This window comes from Talpa occidentalis, unplaced genomic scaffold (genome assembly GCF_014898055.3).
Source record: "Talpa occidentalis isolate TD23 unplaced genomic scaffold, MPIMG_talOcc4v2.1 talOcc4.12, whole genome shotgun sequence".
NCBI lineage: Eukaryota > Metazoa > Chordata > Mammalia > Eulipotyphla > Talpidae > Talpa > Talpa occidentalis.
The window spans coordinates 8,072,141-8,090,520 of NW_023601212.1; the positions used below are offsets into that span (position 1 = coordinate 8,072,141).

General features: G+C 57.7%; 1 protein-coding gene across 7 annotated transcripts in view; it reads right to left on the reverse strand.

The window, feature by feature from the left end:
- Nucleotides 1-1,010: 1,010 nt before the first annotated feature.
- PIP5K1C (phosphatidylinositol-4-phosphate 5-kinase type 1 gamma) overlaps nt 1,011-18,380 on the reverse strand; it is a 52,600-nt gene continuing 35,230 nt past the window's right edge. Inside the window, exons 9-19 of one of the 7 annotated variants that reach the window (XM_054693053.1) lie at nt 16,734-16,817; nt 15,464-15,512; nt 13,817-13,901; nt 12,354-12,515; nt 11,609-11,747; nt 11,472-11,504; nt 10,835-10,939; nt 8,460-8,589; nt 7,060-7,137; nt 4,426-4,509; nt 1,011-4,141 (exon numbers count right to left, since the gene is read on the reverse strand). In XM_054693053.1, the coding sequence (XP_054549028.1) occupies nt 4,139-4,141; nt 4,426-4,509; nt 7,060-7,137; nt 8,460-8,589; nt 10,835-10,939; nt 11,472-11,504; nt 11,609-11,747; nt 12,354-12,515; nt 13,817-13,901; nt 15,464-15,512; nt 16,734-16,817 (952 nt within the window). In that variant the 3' untranslated portion in view covers nt 1,011-4,138. The other 6 variants (XM_037505061.2, XM_037505064.2, XM_037505065.2 and 3 more) reach the window with 6 other exon arrangements.

An 18,380-nucleotide genomic window follows, 5' to 3' on the forward strand; every position in this document is an offset into this window, starting at 1 on the left:
TGAGGTGGAACTGGCTTGGGCGGGGCTTGGATGCGGAACTTAGAGGGCAGGGGACCAAGAAAAGAGGGGGCTCGGGCGGGGTCGAGGGAGGAGAACGTGCGGGGCGGGGTCTGGGCTGATGGCGGCGGCCAAGCCGCCAGGCCGCGGGCTGGAGTCCTGACAGCCGGGACCCGGCACGGAGGCTGCAGAGACTTAGACGCTGGCTGAGCACCCGTCAGTGCCCTTCTTGCCTCAGCACCTGCCAGTGAATATCTGGGTGGGGTTAAGCGTTCACCTTAAACATGGGGAAAGCCCTGCGTTCCCCACTTCATCTCATAGAGAAACTGAGACTCCAGAGAGGGAAGGTCATTTGAACACTCTCCTGCCTCTTCCCGAGCGAGGCAGCTTGCAGCGAGGATTTCAACTTTGTGGGCCAGCTTTATTCTGAGGGTGCTGGGCAACCGCGGGAGGGTTTTGAGCAGGGAGAGCTGAGCCCTGGTCACAGGCGGGTAGGGAGGATGGACCGCAGTGGACAGGGCTGAAGGCTCTTGACGTCCTGCTCCTAGAGCCCCCCACGCCCCAGAGGATTTTTATTATCTTAATTTAAGCCAACTCTTTCAATATTTACCTCAAAGTACAACTTCATACTTCCCTCCTCCCCCTCACGCTGGCTCTGTATGCTCTGCTTGGCACCAATGTACGAGTGGATGGTGGTAAGGCTGGAACCTTCTCGGGGACATCAGAAGACCATACCTGCCACCTCTGAAAACGAACCTGCTTGTCATGGGATGTGCTCGGTTTTGGTGATGGGATGGCCCCCAAACGTGAAGAGGGTGTGGTCTCTTGATTTTGGAAATGCAAATACATCCTTGAGTACTTGCATACTCACCCTTGAAGATGAGGAAAGCACATTCCACCACCTGCTAAAGGAGCCCTGCCGCCCTATGATTAAAACCCGGTTTCCAAGGGTTCACTTACTTTTAAGTGTTTTTCAAATCGGAAGTTTGGGAGAAATATTTCCCCTTAAAAGGGGTCTGTGCATTATTCAATTTGAGCAATTCTGGCAGAACAGATACAGATTTGGGGAATGTTTGTTCCTTTGCAATGGGTTGCGCTGAGCTCAGAAGCTTGTAAGTTTTCTGAGCTGAACTGGAATCATAAGGAAAGCAGTGCTTCAGGCATTAGGGTTCCTGTTATTTTAAATCTTACTAAGATTTCTTTTCGCCTTTGTTAATAATCATCCTCAGATTCTTGGGACCCAGAGAGGCGCAGAGAGGCAGCACTGCTCATTACCCGATTTATTAGAGGTCTCTTCAACGTAAAAAGAGGGTGGGGCGGTGGGGATGGGGCAGGGGTCCAGGGCTGCATACAAGTTTTTGGGGGCCAGCAGTGGCTGTAGGTTACAGAGGTGCCCACGGCTCTGGGTTTGAGCAGGACCGCATCCTGTGCCCAAGTAGGCCGTGCTCTGGATTGTCACACACCAGACCAGGGGCTGAGCACGGGGAACCCCCGTTGAGAATTAAGACACACAAGGTTTGCAGTTTTGTTGTGTTTCAAAATCAGTTCGGCCATAAAAAACGAGTTAAGGAGGGTGGGGGCAGGCAATGCAACTGAGCCACCAGAGAAAAGGCCGCAACAAGGGAGCTTGTCCTGGAGCAGAACCGAGGGGCTGCAGTGACAGTACCATGGCGAGGGACCCCACAGGTTGGGGGAGGGGGGAGTATTGCACTGAGCCAGGTGCTGGAGGGAGGAGGCAGAGGACACATGGAAGGCTCCACCTTGTCAGTCTCAGAAACGCCTGTCACGTTTACAGTACAGCAATTCAGACACAGCCCACATCCACGGCCACAGCAGCCATCAGAGAACAGGAAGGAGATTTACAGATTTACAGATATCTATCCTGGGGGCAACAGCAGGTGGGTCCAAGCCTTCCTCACCTGGAAGCTCACTGCCTGCCCTCCCACCCTCAAAAGAATAAGCAAAGGCCTTGCACTGACACAGACCGAGGACCACTTTAGCATCCGTTTGACAGTTTTCTCAAAAGGGACAATGAACGTGGCCAACACAAAAATAGGTCTCCAAGGGTCTTCATGACTTAACACAAAAATAGATACATCATGATATCTGGGGATATGCGATTTCTCTAAATCAGCATCCAACTGACTCTTCCATGATTCAGGAAAGCCCAAGGGGCCCAACAAGACAGGCAGGCCCGACGGGGCCACACGGATGGTCCCCTCTTCCTGAAGCTCCAGGTGGATGTGGGCCAACTCTCCAGGACTGTGTGCCTGCTGTGCTGGTCACCCCCACAGGGCTCACCATGTCTCTGACTCCTGGGCGGGGACCCCAACGTGGGTCCTGTAAGTCCTTGAGGGTCAAGACGTGCCTCCTTTACATCTTTGTCCATTCAGTCTGCTTCCCCACGGGCAGGATGGGCCAGGGACGGACTGACCACTCGAGGTATCCAGCCAGGGTGTCTGCAGACGCCGGTCTGAAATCCAGCAGGATGCTTCCCTGATCTGGACAAATGCTCCTGGCAGGACGGAGAGGGTGTCTTTTTCCTTCCAGTCAGGATCCCACAGGTGTGCTGTGATGGGTCCTCCGAAGGGTGGCCCCCTCGAGGCTCCCTTCCCCTGCCACGTTCTGCAGGAGTGTCCCCAGCAGCCCGGCTCACGAGCCGGGGCACTGCCCGTGCTAACAGCAAGGGGAGAGCTAGTTCTCCATGGGGGAAGACAGCAGTCAGGCCGACGGTCCCTCTGAGCTGGGCGACGGGAGACAGGGAGGGAGCCACATAGCAGGAGGAAGCAGGATACGCACAGCTGAAATGGACTCATAAAATCAAATTCTGGGATCGATGGGTTCTCTAGCTATCTCAGGCTCCTCCGAGACGGCCAGGGCTGGGAGAAATCTTTCCAGAAGGTGTGGCTTCTGTTCTGCTCTGTGCCAACAACCAGCACCTCACATGCACACGGTGTAGGGGGTCCTTAGAGGGACAGGAAACCGTCACATATGGGTCACCTCTCAGGAGGTGGGCGTGTATGTGGTCTCTGGATACAGTGAGGTTCTTGGAAGTCACCCGGTGGGGTTCAGGGTTCAGCGTGCCACTAGGGGCGGCTGCCCCTGTTGAAGACAACAAACCAAAAAAAATAAAGTTTCCTCTGCAGAATTCCATCTCCCAGCCTTCCATGAGCACAAGCATGACCAACATTTAAAAACGAAAACAAGGACCCACCCCAGTCCTAGTCCTGAGAGTCTCCTACTAGAGAGGGTTCTGTTTCTCCGATTGGGACATGGCATGTGGCCTGCCCATGAGGCCCCTTCCCTGGGACACAAGTTCTTCTGTCAGAGCTGGATGTTAGGCAGGCATTTTGGGGAAGGCCCTGCTCTGAAGGGGTGCTGCCCCATCTCTTGGCCCTCTGGATAAGTCTTCCATGCTGGGAGGAGAAAGAGAAACCTGGAGCCCTGAGTTCCACCGAGAGGGGGTTGCTGTGGAAGTCCCCCAGGATGATGTCCAGTGTCCAGCCTGCAAACCCGAGCCCAAAGCCCCCGCCAGGCTCAGGTGGATGGTCTCCAGAGGTGCCCTGGGGAACAGCGGCGGCCCTCGGACCTTCCCTCCCAGGTATACCGTCCGAGATGAAGGGAGGAGTCAGGTGGCGCGAGGCCGGTCCCCTTCACAGGACACCCAGTTGAGACAAGGAGCGCGGTTTCAGCTGAGATGACTGGGCCGTTAGCTGACGGGAAAGCCTTGTTCCCCCAGCAATACACATGCAAGCACAGCAAAGAACCAAAAAGTGCAGTGGAATGGAGTCTCTTCTTTTTCCATTATGTTCTTTTTTTTTCCTTTTTCTTTTTTCTAAAAAAGCACACGTGCTACCATCCCTGTGCAAAGAGTAGGGACCGAAAATAAATACGTGATTGGGAACTTGGGAGGGCTCACAGTATCGCAGGCGTAGGTAGTTGACAGGGAGCTGGGGCTGTGCCCCGATGGCTCTGTGGCCTGAGCATCAGTGTCCGTCATAGAGGGGAGGCGTGGGCGGCAAGGTCCACAGGTAGTAGGGTAGGTGTCTCTGAGCTCTGCCCAGTCGGCGGGCAATGCCCCCGGGAAGCAGCCAGGGCAGCAGCAGGCCCTTGGCTTCAAGTTGGTGAGACTGCATAGAAATTACTGCAGAAGGCAAGAAAGAGGGTGAAGGGACAGACCCTACCCAGTGGTCTCCCGCGGCTGGGCCGACATCTCGAGCCAGAGACCCCATGTGTGCTAAGGACTGGACACCAGCCCTGAGATACTCACCCCGCCGGCTGCCACTTGGCCGGAGCCCCTCCCAACCCAGGCCTCAGTTTTCCCATCTTGTCCCTGGATGTGTGGGGACCTCACTCTGGGCCCTCTGTGGACCCTCCAGGGCTGAGGCCCTGGGGCCGGGTCCAAGGGGGTTGGGCTGGCGCACTTACTGTGTCGCTCTCGCCGTCGGAGGCTGGGTGGGCCTGCACGCTATAGTGGAGTGGGGAGTACACCCAGCTCCTCTCATCGGTGGGCTGGAGGGCGGGCGGGCGGCACGTGCAGGAAGGGCGCAGAAGAGCAGGGTGCAGAGGCGTGACAGAGAGGCAGAGGGAGAGGAAGAAACAGAAATAAAAGAGGCAGACCCCCAACGCGGGACGACGAGTGGGTGACTCAGCCCCAGCTGCCCTTTCCCGGACCGGAAACCTGCCCCCAACCCGGGCAGTCCTGGGGTTGAGGTAGGGGCTCCGGGGGCCTGGCCTCCAGCTGAGTGGCCAGTAGGTACGGCAGGGTGGGTGGTAGGAAGCGGTTAGTGGCGTGAAGGCAGGGCTGGCACAGCACAGGAAGACGGGCGGCGGGCCTGGTGCTCTGCTATCCTGCTGCTCCCGCTCCCTTTCTCTCCCGTCCCAGTGCTCCCCACCTGCCCTCCCAAAGCACCCCAACCTTTGTCCTACCCTGGTAGAACCCCAGCTCAGGTCCTGGACTCCAGACTGGAGCAGGACCTCAACTTGGGGTTCGTGGGTAGTGGACATCTTGGGGTGGAGCCAATTTTCCAATCACCCACAAGTCTTTCAGGATGGAATGCACGGATTTCCTCACGGGAAACTGAGGCATGAGTCACAGTGGAGACCTGCCAGCCCCCCTCCAGGGGACACCTTCTGGGGAGTAGATGCAGTAGGGGCTCAAACTGAGGCCTGGGGACTGACCAAGAAGGGTCCTGGACAAGGCAGGTTGCTGGTCTCCCACTCCCACCCGGTCCGAGTGAGGTTCAGTGGCTGCAGCACTGACACTCACCCACCCAGGGTCTGCCCTGCCTCATGGACTCTGCCCCAGCCCTGGCCCCGGTGACTCCCTCAAGACTCCATGACTGCCCTCACCTAGTGGGCTCCTTTTCTCCCCAGGGGCTCCCTTTGCTCTTCGACACTCTAAGGGTTCGGCTCAGCATGCTGGGCCTGAGGATGCATGCACCAGAGCCATAGCCACCCTGGTGTCCCACGGCCCCTAAACTCACCACACCACAACCCACGGCACCCCCAGATCCACCCCACTCCTTCCACTTCTGACACTGAGGTCCTGGCCTGAGGCATGCCCTGTTCCACCTCCCTTCTAGGGATCCGCCTGCTGGCTCTCTAACCCAGGGCTACTCCTCTGCCTGCTCGATCCTATTCTTTCTGCAGCGCGGGGCAAAACCCACCCTTGTGTGAGCCACCTGGGCCTCTGGGCCCCACAGGCAGGTCATTCATCCCATGTGGCTATACCCGCCTCGGCTGGGCTGGCACAAACCACCGTAGGGCAGCAGCAGGGCCTAGCACAGCCCCTGCTGCTCCCTCTGACATCACAACTGCAGCCACAGCCCTGGCCCTGGGGCAGCTCACTTCTCACTCTAGCCCCTGGGACCCAGGAGGGTGGGGCCTGGCCTGCCTGGGAGCCAGAAGTGCCAGGATTCAGCAACCCAGATAATGGGAAGAGTGTCCTCACTGAAGCAGGCAAGGAACCAAGTCTGGGGAAGGAAGAAGTGGTGGCCAGAGGGCAGGGAGACCCGAGAGAGTTCTGGTCCCCACCGAGGTCAGGCCAACTGCTCCTCCAATCTGGCCTCCAGGCTCTACTTCTGCTGTGCCCTCTACATGATCACCCTTTCCTCTTCTGCCTCTTGGTACCCAGATGCTTCTCAAAGTCAGACCAACACCTCTCTAGGCAGCTCTGCAAACAGCTCCAGGCCCGGAGGCTCTTGGGGGCTGCCGCAAGGCTCCAGCCCCCATCATCTCTGGGGAGAAGCGTCCCTGCCCCTGGAGGGCACAGTACGGCAGGAGCCAGGTATGGTCTCTATCCTCGGGCCATGCGGCAGCCCGGGCACCTGCTGCTGCTCCAAGGGGCCTGCTGGCAGGCGGGGGTGCACAGCTCTGAGGAGCTTCATTCTTGAGAACAGAACCCTTACTTCAGATATCCACTCCGTTCTGCCCCTTCATGCGCTATGTGCCTCTGGGCAGGTGACTTGGCCTCCCCAGGCCCTTGTTTATCGTCATGACAGTAACAGGCACTGACCATGCGAACGCTGCACAGTGTCCACATGACGACCGGGCGCTAGACACATAGGCTGCCTTGGAGTTCGGGACTCAGATTTTGTCTAGACAAAATCTAACGTGCTCTTGTGGGCTCCCCGGGCAGCTGAGATTTCAGTTTCCCCGCCAGTGAGAGGGGTACAGATAGACCAGCCTGTCCCCTGCAGTTAAGACCCCGCTGGCCGCCTACGCACCCTGGAGAGCCTCCAGCAGCGAGGTCTCAGCGGAAGCATCTGTCCAACATGCTCCTGACTCAGGAGGCTGGGGTGGCCTGGGTGGGGGGTCAGATGCGGAGTTGCTACCACAGTCAATGGTGCCTCCTGAGCCCCAGCCACTTCAGCGACACCCACTGCAGAGGGGATGAAGTAATGTCACCTCGGGAGGCACAAGGCCAGTGCCTGCCTGGGGTAAGTGTTTTCCCCAAGTCCCTTCTCAGAGGAAGAGGGATGGCCAGGCCCTGTGGCTCCCTGCTGCCCAGGGCAGCAGGGTGGGGTCTGGGCTCCCTGGGGGCCTGCTGCAGTCACTTACAGTCCCTGAGGAGCTCAGCGTGACGGCCCGCAGTCGGCGATGCCGGGGAGAGTAAATCCAGTACCTCCCATCCGAGAACTGGGCGGACCGGGCGGGAGGAGGAAGCAAACAGAGGACAGGATGAGGCGACAGGAATCCGGGGGGGGAGGCAGGGAGGCGCTGGGTGGGGCAGGCGAGCAGGTGGCCAAGCGGGAAGGGGTATGGCAGGGTCCCACTGTGGCCTACTATCTTCTCTGCTGCCCAAGGGGCACAGCCACCCATTCAGGTGTCGGGGCAGACGCACAAAACAGGATTCGGTCTACTGGGTCGCTCACACACCGGTTCAGAGAATGGGACACAAGACCCCAGGTCTGGGAGATGACGCAGGGGGGTGTGCGCACTGGCACCCATCCTCCAAGTCCAGGCAGGGTCCCTGAGACCTGGTGTGCCAGCTCAAAGACAGAGAGCAGGGAGTATTAGTCCAAAAGCCGAGATGGTAGCAGGACGGCCAACTCACCCAGTGTCTGGGCCACAGGCAGGAGGCGGGCCCCCAGGCCACCCTTCCCCGGGAGCCCCGGGGAGGAGCAGATGGTCAGGGAAGGACAGCTGAGTTCTCCACTACAACAGAGGCCATCTGACCCCTGAGCAGGGTGGCCAGGGGAGGCAGCCCTAGGACTGTGTTGGGGGCATGGACTAGACTTGGCAGACTCGCTGGCCACCCGGCTCATCTAACCTGTCAGCTTGCCAGAGATGCGAGGGAGAGAGACGCAACACCCCCCCACCCTTTGGAAGAGGAGTCCTGGGTCCTCGGCAGGGATCCTTCTTGCTCCGCAGGACCCAGCCGCATTTAAGAGCAGCATGGCACCCACCAGCCGTTTACCACAGCCCCTTAGCTCCAAGCCCACCAGCTGCACGCACCACCCAGCGGGAGAAGACCCCTGCTACACCAGCCACTACCCTGCCCTGGGTTGCCCCAGCACCCAGCGGGGCTGGCAGGCCTCAGAGCCAGAGGACTCTGGACGTTTCATAGGGCAGCAGGGTGGCATGGCTGGGTTCAGACAGTGAGCACGAGGCCTGGGGAGAAGGGACCAGGGCAGTTCTGGGGCTTCAGAATGGTCAGGCTTGGATGGTTCAAAAAGTGCTCCCACACCATGTGAGTGAGTGTGGGTGAATGTGCACAAGTGTTGGAGCAAGGGGGGGGGCCCCTGTGAACATGCTGTTGGGTGTGGAAGAGTATGTGGGTGCGTGTTGATGGGCGAGCACGTGTGGTGTGTCCATGTGACTGCATGCAAAGGTATGTGCATGTAGCACACATAATTGTGTGCAAATGTGTGAGCAGGTATGTACATGCGCAAACAGGCATGTGCCCGTGTGTCTGGTCAAAGGCCTGGGAACAGGAAGCAGCCGTGGGGGTGACTTACAAAGTAGATGTCGGTGGTAGGCGCATCCTCTTCATCTGAGGCCTGACTGGCGGGTTCTGAGGCCTGGCTGGCAGTTTCTGCTTCAGAGGCAGCGACGGTGGCAGAGGCACAGGCTGGGGAAGCCTCCACCCTAGGGACACAGGGGACATGGGTGTCCTGGGGTCGAGTTCTGGGTAGCACCTGCCTTTCCCAGTCTACAATCGAATCCCTGCCTGTTACTCCTCCCTGGGGATCCACCGTGTTCAGTGTGACGTCATTGAGTCCAGGAGACGAGCACCGTCACGTATTGCTCAACAAGGGGAAGGTTCTAAGAGATGCACAGCCAGGTGACTTGTGGTTGTATGTCATGGAGTGTGACGACAATCCTTGATGGGACAGCCCACTACACACCTGGGCTCGACAGTGCAGCCTATCGGCCTAACCAAATATACAGTTTGAGGCTGACTGGAATGAGGTTAATTGACACCCAACATAAAACCTCCTTTCCAACACCACTGCAGACCAGGGAATGACCTGTCCGCCAACAGCAGGCCAGCCTGTCCTGCCAGCCCCGCTCAGGCATATGCACCATTGACCAGATCCTCGTCTTATCACTCACTTGCTGTGTAACCCTGGAGGTCATGGTCTGTCTTTGAGTCTCAGTTTCCTCATCTGTAAAGTAGGGGCACAGGGCACCTACCCTGTAGATTAGAGCATGTGCTGTATGCCAAGCCTGGTCCAGAACCTTCTGTGAATTAGTCCACTGAACCTCCTGCTGCCACTGTCCCATGTTACAGACAGAGAAACTGAGGTGCAGAGGGAAGTGAGGTCTGTATCTAAGGCTTTGGGATCCTGCAATTTTCATCTCATGGCTAAGGGACAAGCTCTCAGGAGGGCAGTGCCTACATGGAGAACTTGTATTCCAGTGAGATTTGGGCATGTTGCGTTTTTGGGCAAAGAAAGAAGGAAATTTCATATTGCCAGGCTCCTGTTAATGGCAAGCAGGCTGATGGTGTGTGTGCAGGGGCAAGGGTATGTGTGCGTGCATCACCCGTGTGCACAAAGTCTTAACGGCCAAGTGTAACCGGAAATGCGTGCTGTGAGTGCTGAATGAGGTCGCCTGAAATAGAACTGAAGTTCTAAAAGTATAGAAAGCAAAAATGATGAGAAAAGGAAAAATGACAATTATTAAACTAACCAGACAGGAAATGAGACACCAAGGGACAGAATGATAATCAATATATTGCACAAGACAGGCACAGAGAGAACAATCCCTCCCCTACAGAGCATAAACATTTCTTCCAGAGAGCCATAAACATTAAAACAGCTGATTTTGTATTTGACCACAAAGACCTCTAACTGTTTAAAAAAAATGTTTAGGCGACATAAAACCTAATCATTGGAAATAAGTACTAAAGAGATAAACAAAAAGTAAATACTTCGAAGTGAGAGACACCTAAAAACCCTTCATCTGGGTCTCACTCCCTTGGAACTGCTGACACTGGGGCCTGGCTGATCTCGGGGGTGGGGGCTGGGGGGTGGGGGGGCGTGGGGGTGGGCGGTGGCACAAAACTGGGCACTTGCTGGTCGGTGTTGAACAGCATGCTGGTCGGTGTTGAACAGTGGCCCTGCCCACTAGATGTCAGCAGCACCCCTAATCATGATGACCACAGATGTTCCCAGATGTCCTCTGGGGGACAAGCCCACCCCTGGGTGGTCGAAAGCCACAGTCTTGCAGCCAAGAAGCTAGAAGGAAAACCAGTAAGTCCACACACAAGCCGGCAGGAAAAAACTGCTTTGTGCCCAAAGCCACAGCACCCCCAAAGGGAGCACTCACAGGGAGGCGCCCACGGAAGCGCTTCCTGCTGAGAGAGAAAGGGAAGGGAGGCTACGCTGGAGAGAGCAACAAACAGGAAAATAAATCCGGAGCCAGAGAGAAATTTCTGACCATCTCATGAAATGTAAACAACACGATGGGAGGCAGTGACGAGATCTCTGAGACGCTGCTCAGCTGTGACCCCGAGTGCAGGCGAGCCCAGGCCAGGCTAGGGGCCCGGGGAAGGAGCAGGTGAGGAGTGAGAAAGACATGATCACAGAGGTGGTGACCAGGAGCCCCAAGACAAATGTGTTACCTGTAGTTCTGGGAGCAAATCTGAGGGCCTGGAGGCATGGGCCGGGCCCTGCCCCTCACCCTTTGGGCACCTTCTCTGTGCACGGGGACCACTGCTGTCCCCCAGCATCTCCCACCCCCTTTTCTCCACTCTGAGCTCCCTGGAAGGCAGCTTATACTTCCCAGGCTGTCTTGCTGTCAGTTGGCCACGTGGCCACACCTAGCCAGTGGGAACAAAGCCGGGTCCTGTGCTGTTGGGCAGTGGACGGTGGGACCCAGCACTCACCCCGAGTCCTCCTCCTTGGGGACCACGATCTCTACGCTGCACGTGGGCTCCACCTGCACCGTGATCTGCTGCAGGTCCTCTTCCGCGTGCGTCTCCTCCTGGGCCCTGAGGCAACAGGAAGCCTGTCTCCCTGCTTGCCCCCCTGGCCTCCAGGAGCAGCTGCTGAGCTCTGCGCTCAGCCCCATCTTCCCTCCCTGAAAGTTCCTGGCAGGAACCCTAAGGTGTGACCCGTGGGCACCATCAACCAGAGCCCTGAGCTGGTCCAGCCCTGTCATAGCGCTCAAGGTGCCCTCTCATGTCAGAGCAAGGGGCAGCCCCGTGCACATGTGCTCATGCATGTAGAAACGTCTCTGGAAGACAAACCTATTTCCAGGGATGCGCCCAGGGAGAGGAATGGGTGAGAGCAGGGGAGGCATTTGCATCTCTCAGAACAGAAAAAACTAGTAAGGAGAGGTGGGAGGGAGGGAGGCCGGCAACAGGCAGGCTGGGGAAGGGGATCTTTCGAGGGGGGGAAAGAGGAACATGAGCTACTCGGGAGTCTCTGATTCTGGTGCCGGCACTACAGCCTGAGATCCGTGATGTGGAAGAGGTCAAAGGGACTCCAGCTAGGGATTGGGGTGGGGGGAGCTCATCTCACCGGCCATCCTGTCCGGAGGACTGTGTGCGCCGCCTGCGGAGACCACGAATAGGTGAAGGTGTCTGCCCCGCTGCGCACCCCCTCGCCCATGACCCAAGCTCCGGCACCCGGGAGTGGTGAGAGACGGAATCGCTCACCTGTACCTTGGCTGCTCCGACGTCTCGGAGGGAGATCGCTCAGGGATGGAGAGGGAGGTGGAGGACAGGGTGGTGGCAATGGAGGCAGTGGTGGCCTCCTCAAAAGAGGGTGGTGTGCAGGGTAGGAGGTCAGGTCGGCCTGTGGGCAGAAGGGTGGGGAGGGGGTGGTGGGCGTCTGTGCTTGGCTCACTCAGCACCGCCCACAGCCAACGCTCCCCTCTCTCACAACTTTACATGAGCAAACACACTCGGATTTGGATTTCGAGGGCTTCGAGTAGCCTACCACTGCTTCCCAGTAAGCCCAACCTTCAGGATCCTGCCTGACTTGCTCCCCTCCCCACACCCTCCCTGCCCTCATCCTATCGCACTACTCCAACCACAAGGTGCCCTCCAACACAGCGGGCAGTGGTCCCGCCGGGCTCTGTGCACCCCAACCTCCCTATTAATGCTATTCCCCAGCCTCCTTCCCATCCCCCTGGGATCTTTGACCCACACTGGGCTCAGGCTTGACCCCACTGATAGCTTCATCCCTCCAGGTCTCTAGAGGTGGCAGAAAGACTCTCTTCCCAGGTGGGGCCCTTCTATGCTCCGCTCTGAGGCTTTCCTGGGTGGAGGGGGGAAAGTGACCCACCCACTAGGGCGCCAGTGTTCCATTTCTGTACTTGCTCTCTGCCCCACTTTTCAGCAGCCCCCTAATCTATCACAAATGCACCTTCCCCCCACCCTGCCTGCCACACCCAGTCACCTTCATCCTCCAGGGTGGGGTAACTGCGGGCCCCCCGCAGGTCGTACTGGGCATCCTCCCGCTCACTGGGGATCTGGCTGGCTGAGAAGGCAGCTGTGGGTCCCAGGGGCTTGACAGCCAGCAAGGCACTGCGGCCCTTCTTGGACGGTGATGACTTCAGGGCTGCATAGGGAGGGCAGTCGCTACTTGGGGCAGAAACATGAGGCAGGGCCCCAACGGCTCAGCCTGCACCCAGCCCTTCCCGCCCCGCCCCCAGCCTATTCAAGCAGCAGCTCTCTAAGGCCAAAACCCTGCTTTCCACTGGAGCTGCCATGGGAAGCACTGGGAGCCGGTAGCCATGCTGCCTGCCCCGGAGAGATGGGATGAGTTCCTCAGGGACCAGGCCCCTAAAACCAGTAGTGGAGTCAGCCTTCACCTATGTCTAATTGAGTGCTCTGGGCCTTGTTTCCTTATGTGCACAGCCCCCCTGCTCTCCGGCACCCCTTACTTTCAGATAAGGAAACTGGCCCTGGGGAGTATGGGCCTGAGCGCTTAAGGCCTGAGCTTGATCTGGGCCGTGAGGCATAGGGGATGAGGCTCAGCCTCTGCTGTGTCCTGGTGCCCTCATTTCCAACAACAGGGTCAAGGGCATGAGCAGGCCTCGTAATGCACTGCGCATCACCGCCCTCTACATGCCTTGTGCATCATCCAGTTGCCAGAGGCGACCACGGGTGTGACATCAAGGCTAACCACCAGTTCTTGGCTGGACCTGTGGCACATGAGGGCTGAAGAGGCGGGTATGCCCTGTGTCCGGACACTTACTGAGCATCTACTGTGTGCCAGGCCCTGGGCTGGATACTGGGGCCATGGCGGCCACGGCTGGTGAGACCCCCTCCTGTTGGTGTGGTTGGGTGGACAACAGACAAGGGGCAAGCACATGAGCTGGGCCAGGGTCTACCCTGGAGTCTGGGAGCTGCAAGGCTCAGTGGACGTGGCACCTGAGCGCAGTCTTGGAGATGGGGGGCAGTGGCAGAGTAGGCTATGAACACAGGTCTCCCTCCTTCCTGCTGATGCCCTGCAGCCTCCCTGATGACCAAGTATGGCTGCTAACTCACACCTCAGGGTCCCACCAAGGCCACATTTCTTTGGCAGGGGGCAGGCTGCCTCACAGAGAGCAGTGGCACTGGGTCAGGCCCACCTGCCTGGTGGGTAAATACATCTGGCCCTCACAGCTCTGTTCAAATGAGAAAACGGAGTCACAGAGAAGGGGGGATCACTTGCTTGAAGTCACACAGCCATGATGAGGCAGAACCAGGACTCAAACTGGAACTGTGGGCATCAGGCCATCCTACGCTCCCATGGCAGTCCCTGACCACCCCACTGTCTGGGCCAAGTCCCTGATGAAGGCTCAGAACTAACTAAGAGGACACGCTGCCCTGCTCTCTCCAAGAATCGCTCCCACCCACAGGGCCTGGGCAACTCACAGGAGTTCTTCCGAAAGACCGTGTTGCTCATGAACTTAAAGAAGCGCTCAGCATAGAAGCTGGGCCGATGGACAGAGACAGTGTCCTGGGAAGAGAAATGGAGTAACCGAGGTGAAAAGAGGCATGAACCACCAGGAGCTCCTGCATCCCACAGTCCCCCATGACAGATCATATGGAGGGGCTGGTGCCACCCTCTGTGTAAGGGGCAGATGGGCTAATAGCCCAAAGGCTTCTGGAAGGGAAGTCCAGTATCAGGAAGCGAAGGCAGGGAGGTGGGGTGGAAAGCAGATTTTTTTCATTATAACTCATCTCTATTTTTAACTTTTCAACTAGATGAATAAAGTAGCTACTCAACAAAACAAGTATCAAAGAAACCACAGGGATTCTCTGAAGCAGGGTTTGGCAAAATACACTGAACATCTAGGTGCTTGTAAATAAAGTTTTATTGGCACTTATTTATATCCATCCAAAGACAGAGCACCTGCATCCCGGGATGAGCCCCCCTGCTATAGTGTGGTGATATCCACGGGACTCATAGCACCCAAATGAAAGGGACACTTCCATCCTCCTCTCCTCAGAGGCGTGGCTGTGTGACCATGTGCCCCTAGAGGGGAGGGGCCATCTCAGATCCTGTGCCCCAAGGGCTGTGGGGCAGATTCCTAGTCTAGGAGAGGAGGGCAATGCCCTGGGACAGGTGGTGACACCAGGAGGCTGATGACACTATGCCATCCTCTTACCCTGACTGCTCTTACCCCTGACTGCTCCAGGTGGCTCACACCTGGATTGTTACTTTGATCAATATTGGGGTCTCCCTCCCTGACACCCCCTTCGGCCCACCCCCATTTGGGAGCTGAACCAAATCCTATGCTTGGGAGGGGGGAGGGTCACAGCTGGCCTTATCAGGAGTTTAGGTTTATCACACCACAAAAGGGCCTCCTGCTAACCAGCCCACACTTGTACCTTCTCTGCGTACATTCTGAAGCTGGCCCCTGGGCTGCGGGTGGGCAGAATCTGGGTGGTACAGACTGCAGGCCTTTAGTAAGAACTGGTGTGAAGGCCTTGGGAGGAGAAGCCTCTGCCAGGGGCCTTCGCCTTCTGTCAGCATGGCTGGCCGGGGTGTTCTGACAGCAGGTGGGCTCTACTTGCCTCTAGTGGTCAAGTTGCCCAGTCTGTGAGCTTTAGAAACAATCTGCTGCTTGCGTGCATGCACGGGCAGTATGTTCAGGGGAAATGAGCATGTTTCAAGTTTTTCTCAAACCACTAAGAAGTTCTGCTGAAGCCAAGTCAGGTCCTCACGTGATAGCAGGAATCTAAGGTGCTGCCCCTGAGTAAGGCAGGTACCCCAGGCCCCATCCACATCACATGCTTCCAGAACATTCCTTGCCTGGCTAGTCCCTGACAATGTCATTTAACTGTCCACAAGAATCCTGCCAGCCCAGCTTGGGGGCACCTTCCTCCAACAAGACCTCCTCTACCCGCTCCTTGTGGGTCCAACAGTCGACAGCTGCCTATGCATCATGGTCCCACCCCTTCACCTGCATCTGCCCAGCTATGGCTCCTGCCCACTGGACAGTGTCACTCTTTAGGCCCTGAACCTGGTCCAGAGGGATGGTCCCATGGCTGATGAATGAAACGAACGACACTCACCCCGTCATGGACAAGAGCCTTCCAGGTGTGCTCCAGCTTCTTGATAAACCTGCAGGGAGGAAAAAAACACCCAGGTGTCAGACCTTCAGGTCCAAGGATTCTTCACTGGGGACCTCGTCACAACTGGGGCGCGTCTGGCACCAAGTGGGTTGAAAAGCCCTGGTCTGGAAGAATAGAGGCCTTGCCTGCTGCATCTGCAGAAGCCTCTTCCCCTTTCTGTCCTCCCTCAGCCTCCTTCCCACCTGCTGATACTCCTGCCACTGCCGCTCTGCGGAGGAAGTAAAAGTCCGAGATGCTTAGTCCTCTGAGGGGAATAGAGAAGCCAAGCCTCCAGGGCACGCCCCCCTCTCAGGTGGAGCAAGCACACTGTGCACACTGACGGGCTGCCAGTTAGGCTCCACACACAGGTGGCCGGGAGAACACCTCCTCTTCCAGGCAGCCTTCCCCATCCTCCAAGTCTGGGGGTGGGCGGGGGAAGGGCCTCTGTAGAAACCCTGACTTGCTATCAAAAATTGCCTAGTCCAGCAGAGGGAGAGCCCTACGAGAGATGAGGCCAGCTCCTAAGTGGAGATAAAGCTGACCGTATTGTATGTAGCATGGACAAAAGCCAACATTTGTGTTTATAAATGACACACACAAAGGGAAAATCACCCAACACCAGGGAATATCGTGGTTTTCTGGACAGGGTAGGTACAGGCAGGAAATGCAGCCCCCCTCCAGTCTGCAGTCCTGGTTTTTTTCTTTTCCCATCCATGTCTGGTTTATGCATCATGAACACACATTTCTCATACAGTAGAAACTGACACATGCTCACTGCTGGAAACAAGGGATAACACGCAGACAACAGGGTCATTCAAGCAGCGGCTGCAGGTGGGCTTGGGTGTCTGCTCCTCTTTCTTGTTCTGGTCCATTCTTAAGACCACAGAGCATGTGGCACTGGCCCATTTGGTGTTGTAGGTTGTGGGAACTTCCCAGAGACAAGCACTTCAGGTGTCATTTTGTCTTGTCTGTTTAGCCCAGCCCTTGGTATACAGTAGGTGCTCAACAGACAAGCCTGCACAGAAGAGCCGCTGGTGACACCCCACCTCCCCTCACTGCCTTGTGACAGCCTCGAACCGTCTCCCACAGCCCACTGCACCCCTAGGACAAATTCCGAGGATACACCAGGCTGGGGGGCAAGGAGGAGCCTTCCAGCAGGCTAAAGAAGCCCTAACAGCCACTGCTGTCTTGCGGGGGCCAGCTTCTGGCCGGAGCCGGGGGCAGCACCCACCTGTAGGACTGCAGGATGTCGATGATGCCGATGTGCAGCAGGAGGCGTTCTCCTCGGCCGTTCACGGCGGGGATCCCTCCCATCCTGGGGAGAGAGGAGTGGAGACTGGAAGTGCCACCCAGGGTGAGGGAGCGGGGGCCCAGGGCGGTCTAGTCTGCGAGGGCAAGGGCTGGGCGTCACCGGGAGCCCTGACCCTGAGACCAGGGGCCTGGGCGAGGGCCCAGGGGAGGCAGGGATGCAGCAGGTCTGAAGGTGCCTTTGGAAGGTGGGGAGCCCCTCCACCTGGGAGCACATCCTGGTGTGGGCTCCCACTGCTCTCCTGGAGCTCAGATTCAGAGCTGGAGGCTGGAAGCCGTTAAGGGATCCCTGCTACAAGACCCAAGCACAGACCACCACATGGACCCACACACATGCGTGCACACAGAGGCACACGCATGCATACACATGCCCACACACACATGAACCAAATGTGTACACACAGCACCTCACACACCGGGTCCCCCCATGGGCACACACATGCACGCACACCCCAGCAGGTCCACAAGGGCTTAAGGGTGCAGTCCGAGTTAGCCACCTCACTCGCCCAGGCCCAGCGTGGTTAGTGAGGTCACACGAGGCAGCAGCTGTCCAGAAGCCACCACGACTCAAGACCCAGGGTCCAGTCAATGCACGCCACATGCCACCAAGCTCACCTGCACACCCTGCCATCCCTGCCGGGCCCGGCAGACCCTACAAATGCCAAGATGGTGTGAGGATGGAGCCCATGGGTGGGGATCCGCACTTGCCCCGCCCCTCGCCGCCATCCTCTGCAGCGGGGCCCAGTGTGGCAGCCGGCCAAGGGTCAGGCTTTGGCGCCCTCACCAGTCAGCATGTGCACCAGGAGGGGTGCCCTCACTGCTGAGCCTCTGTTCCCCAGCACAATAAAGGGGGTGGGATGCCACGAGTACTCCAGGGCCCCCACGAGTACTCAGTGGGGTGATGGGAGTGAAGACAGCAGCCAGTCCTGGCACGGTCTGGGCATGGTGACAAGGGGACAAGTGTCTAAGTAAGTGGTTCCCACCCTGGGCAAGTCTGTCCCTTGGGACATGGGCCATGTCCAGGGACATGGGTGGTCGTCATGACCATGGGTACTCCCCCACAGCCAGCGATGCTGCTGATAGCCCCCAACAGAGTGACCTAGCCTTGAGTGTCCACAGGGTTGGAGGGGGCAGCTGCTTTATTTCTTGGGAAAGCAGATTTCTTGGTGCTCCCCGGTGCTGAGGGGGCCAGGTTTCCTATCATGCCTCACCCCATCCTTCCGCCATCTCCTGCATCATTGGCCAACAGCTCCCGTTTTGCTCTAGAAGCCATCCTGGGGTCCGGCGGGAAGGAAGGAGCTATCTGTTCACCACCGACAGTTGAGGGTCTCGGCCCTGCACTGGCTCACCCCGGCCAACACACGGGCCACCCCAGGCGCCCACCTCTAACTCCCACAGGGCCTGGCAGGCAGACAGGTGCTGCTGCTCAGACGCACCCACAAGGAACAGGCCTTGGGACTCGCTTCCTCGCCAGCTCTTCCCTGCTTGTTTTCTTGTCTAGTGAGGGGGCTGGACAGAGAAGCCCAGAGTGGCAGGGATGGATCTAAAACCCTGCCAGCCCAGCATGGCT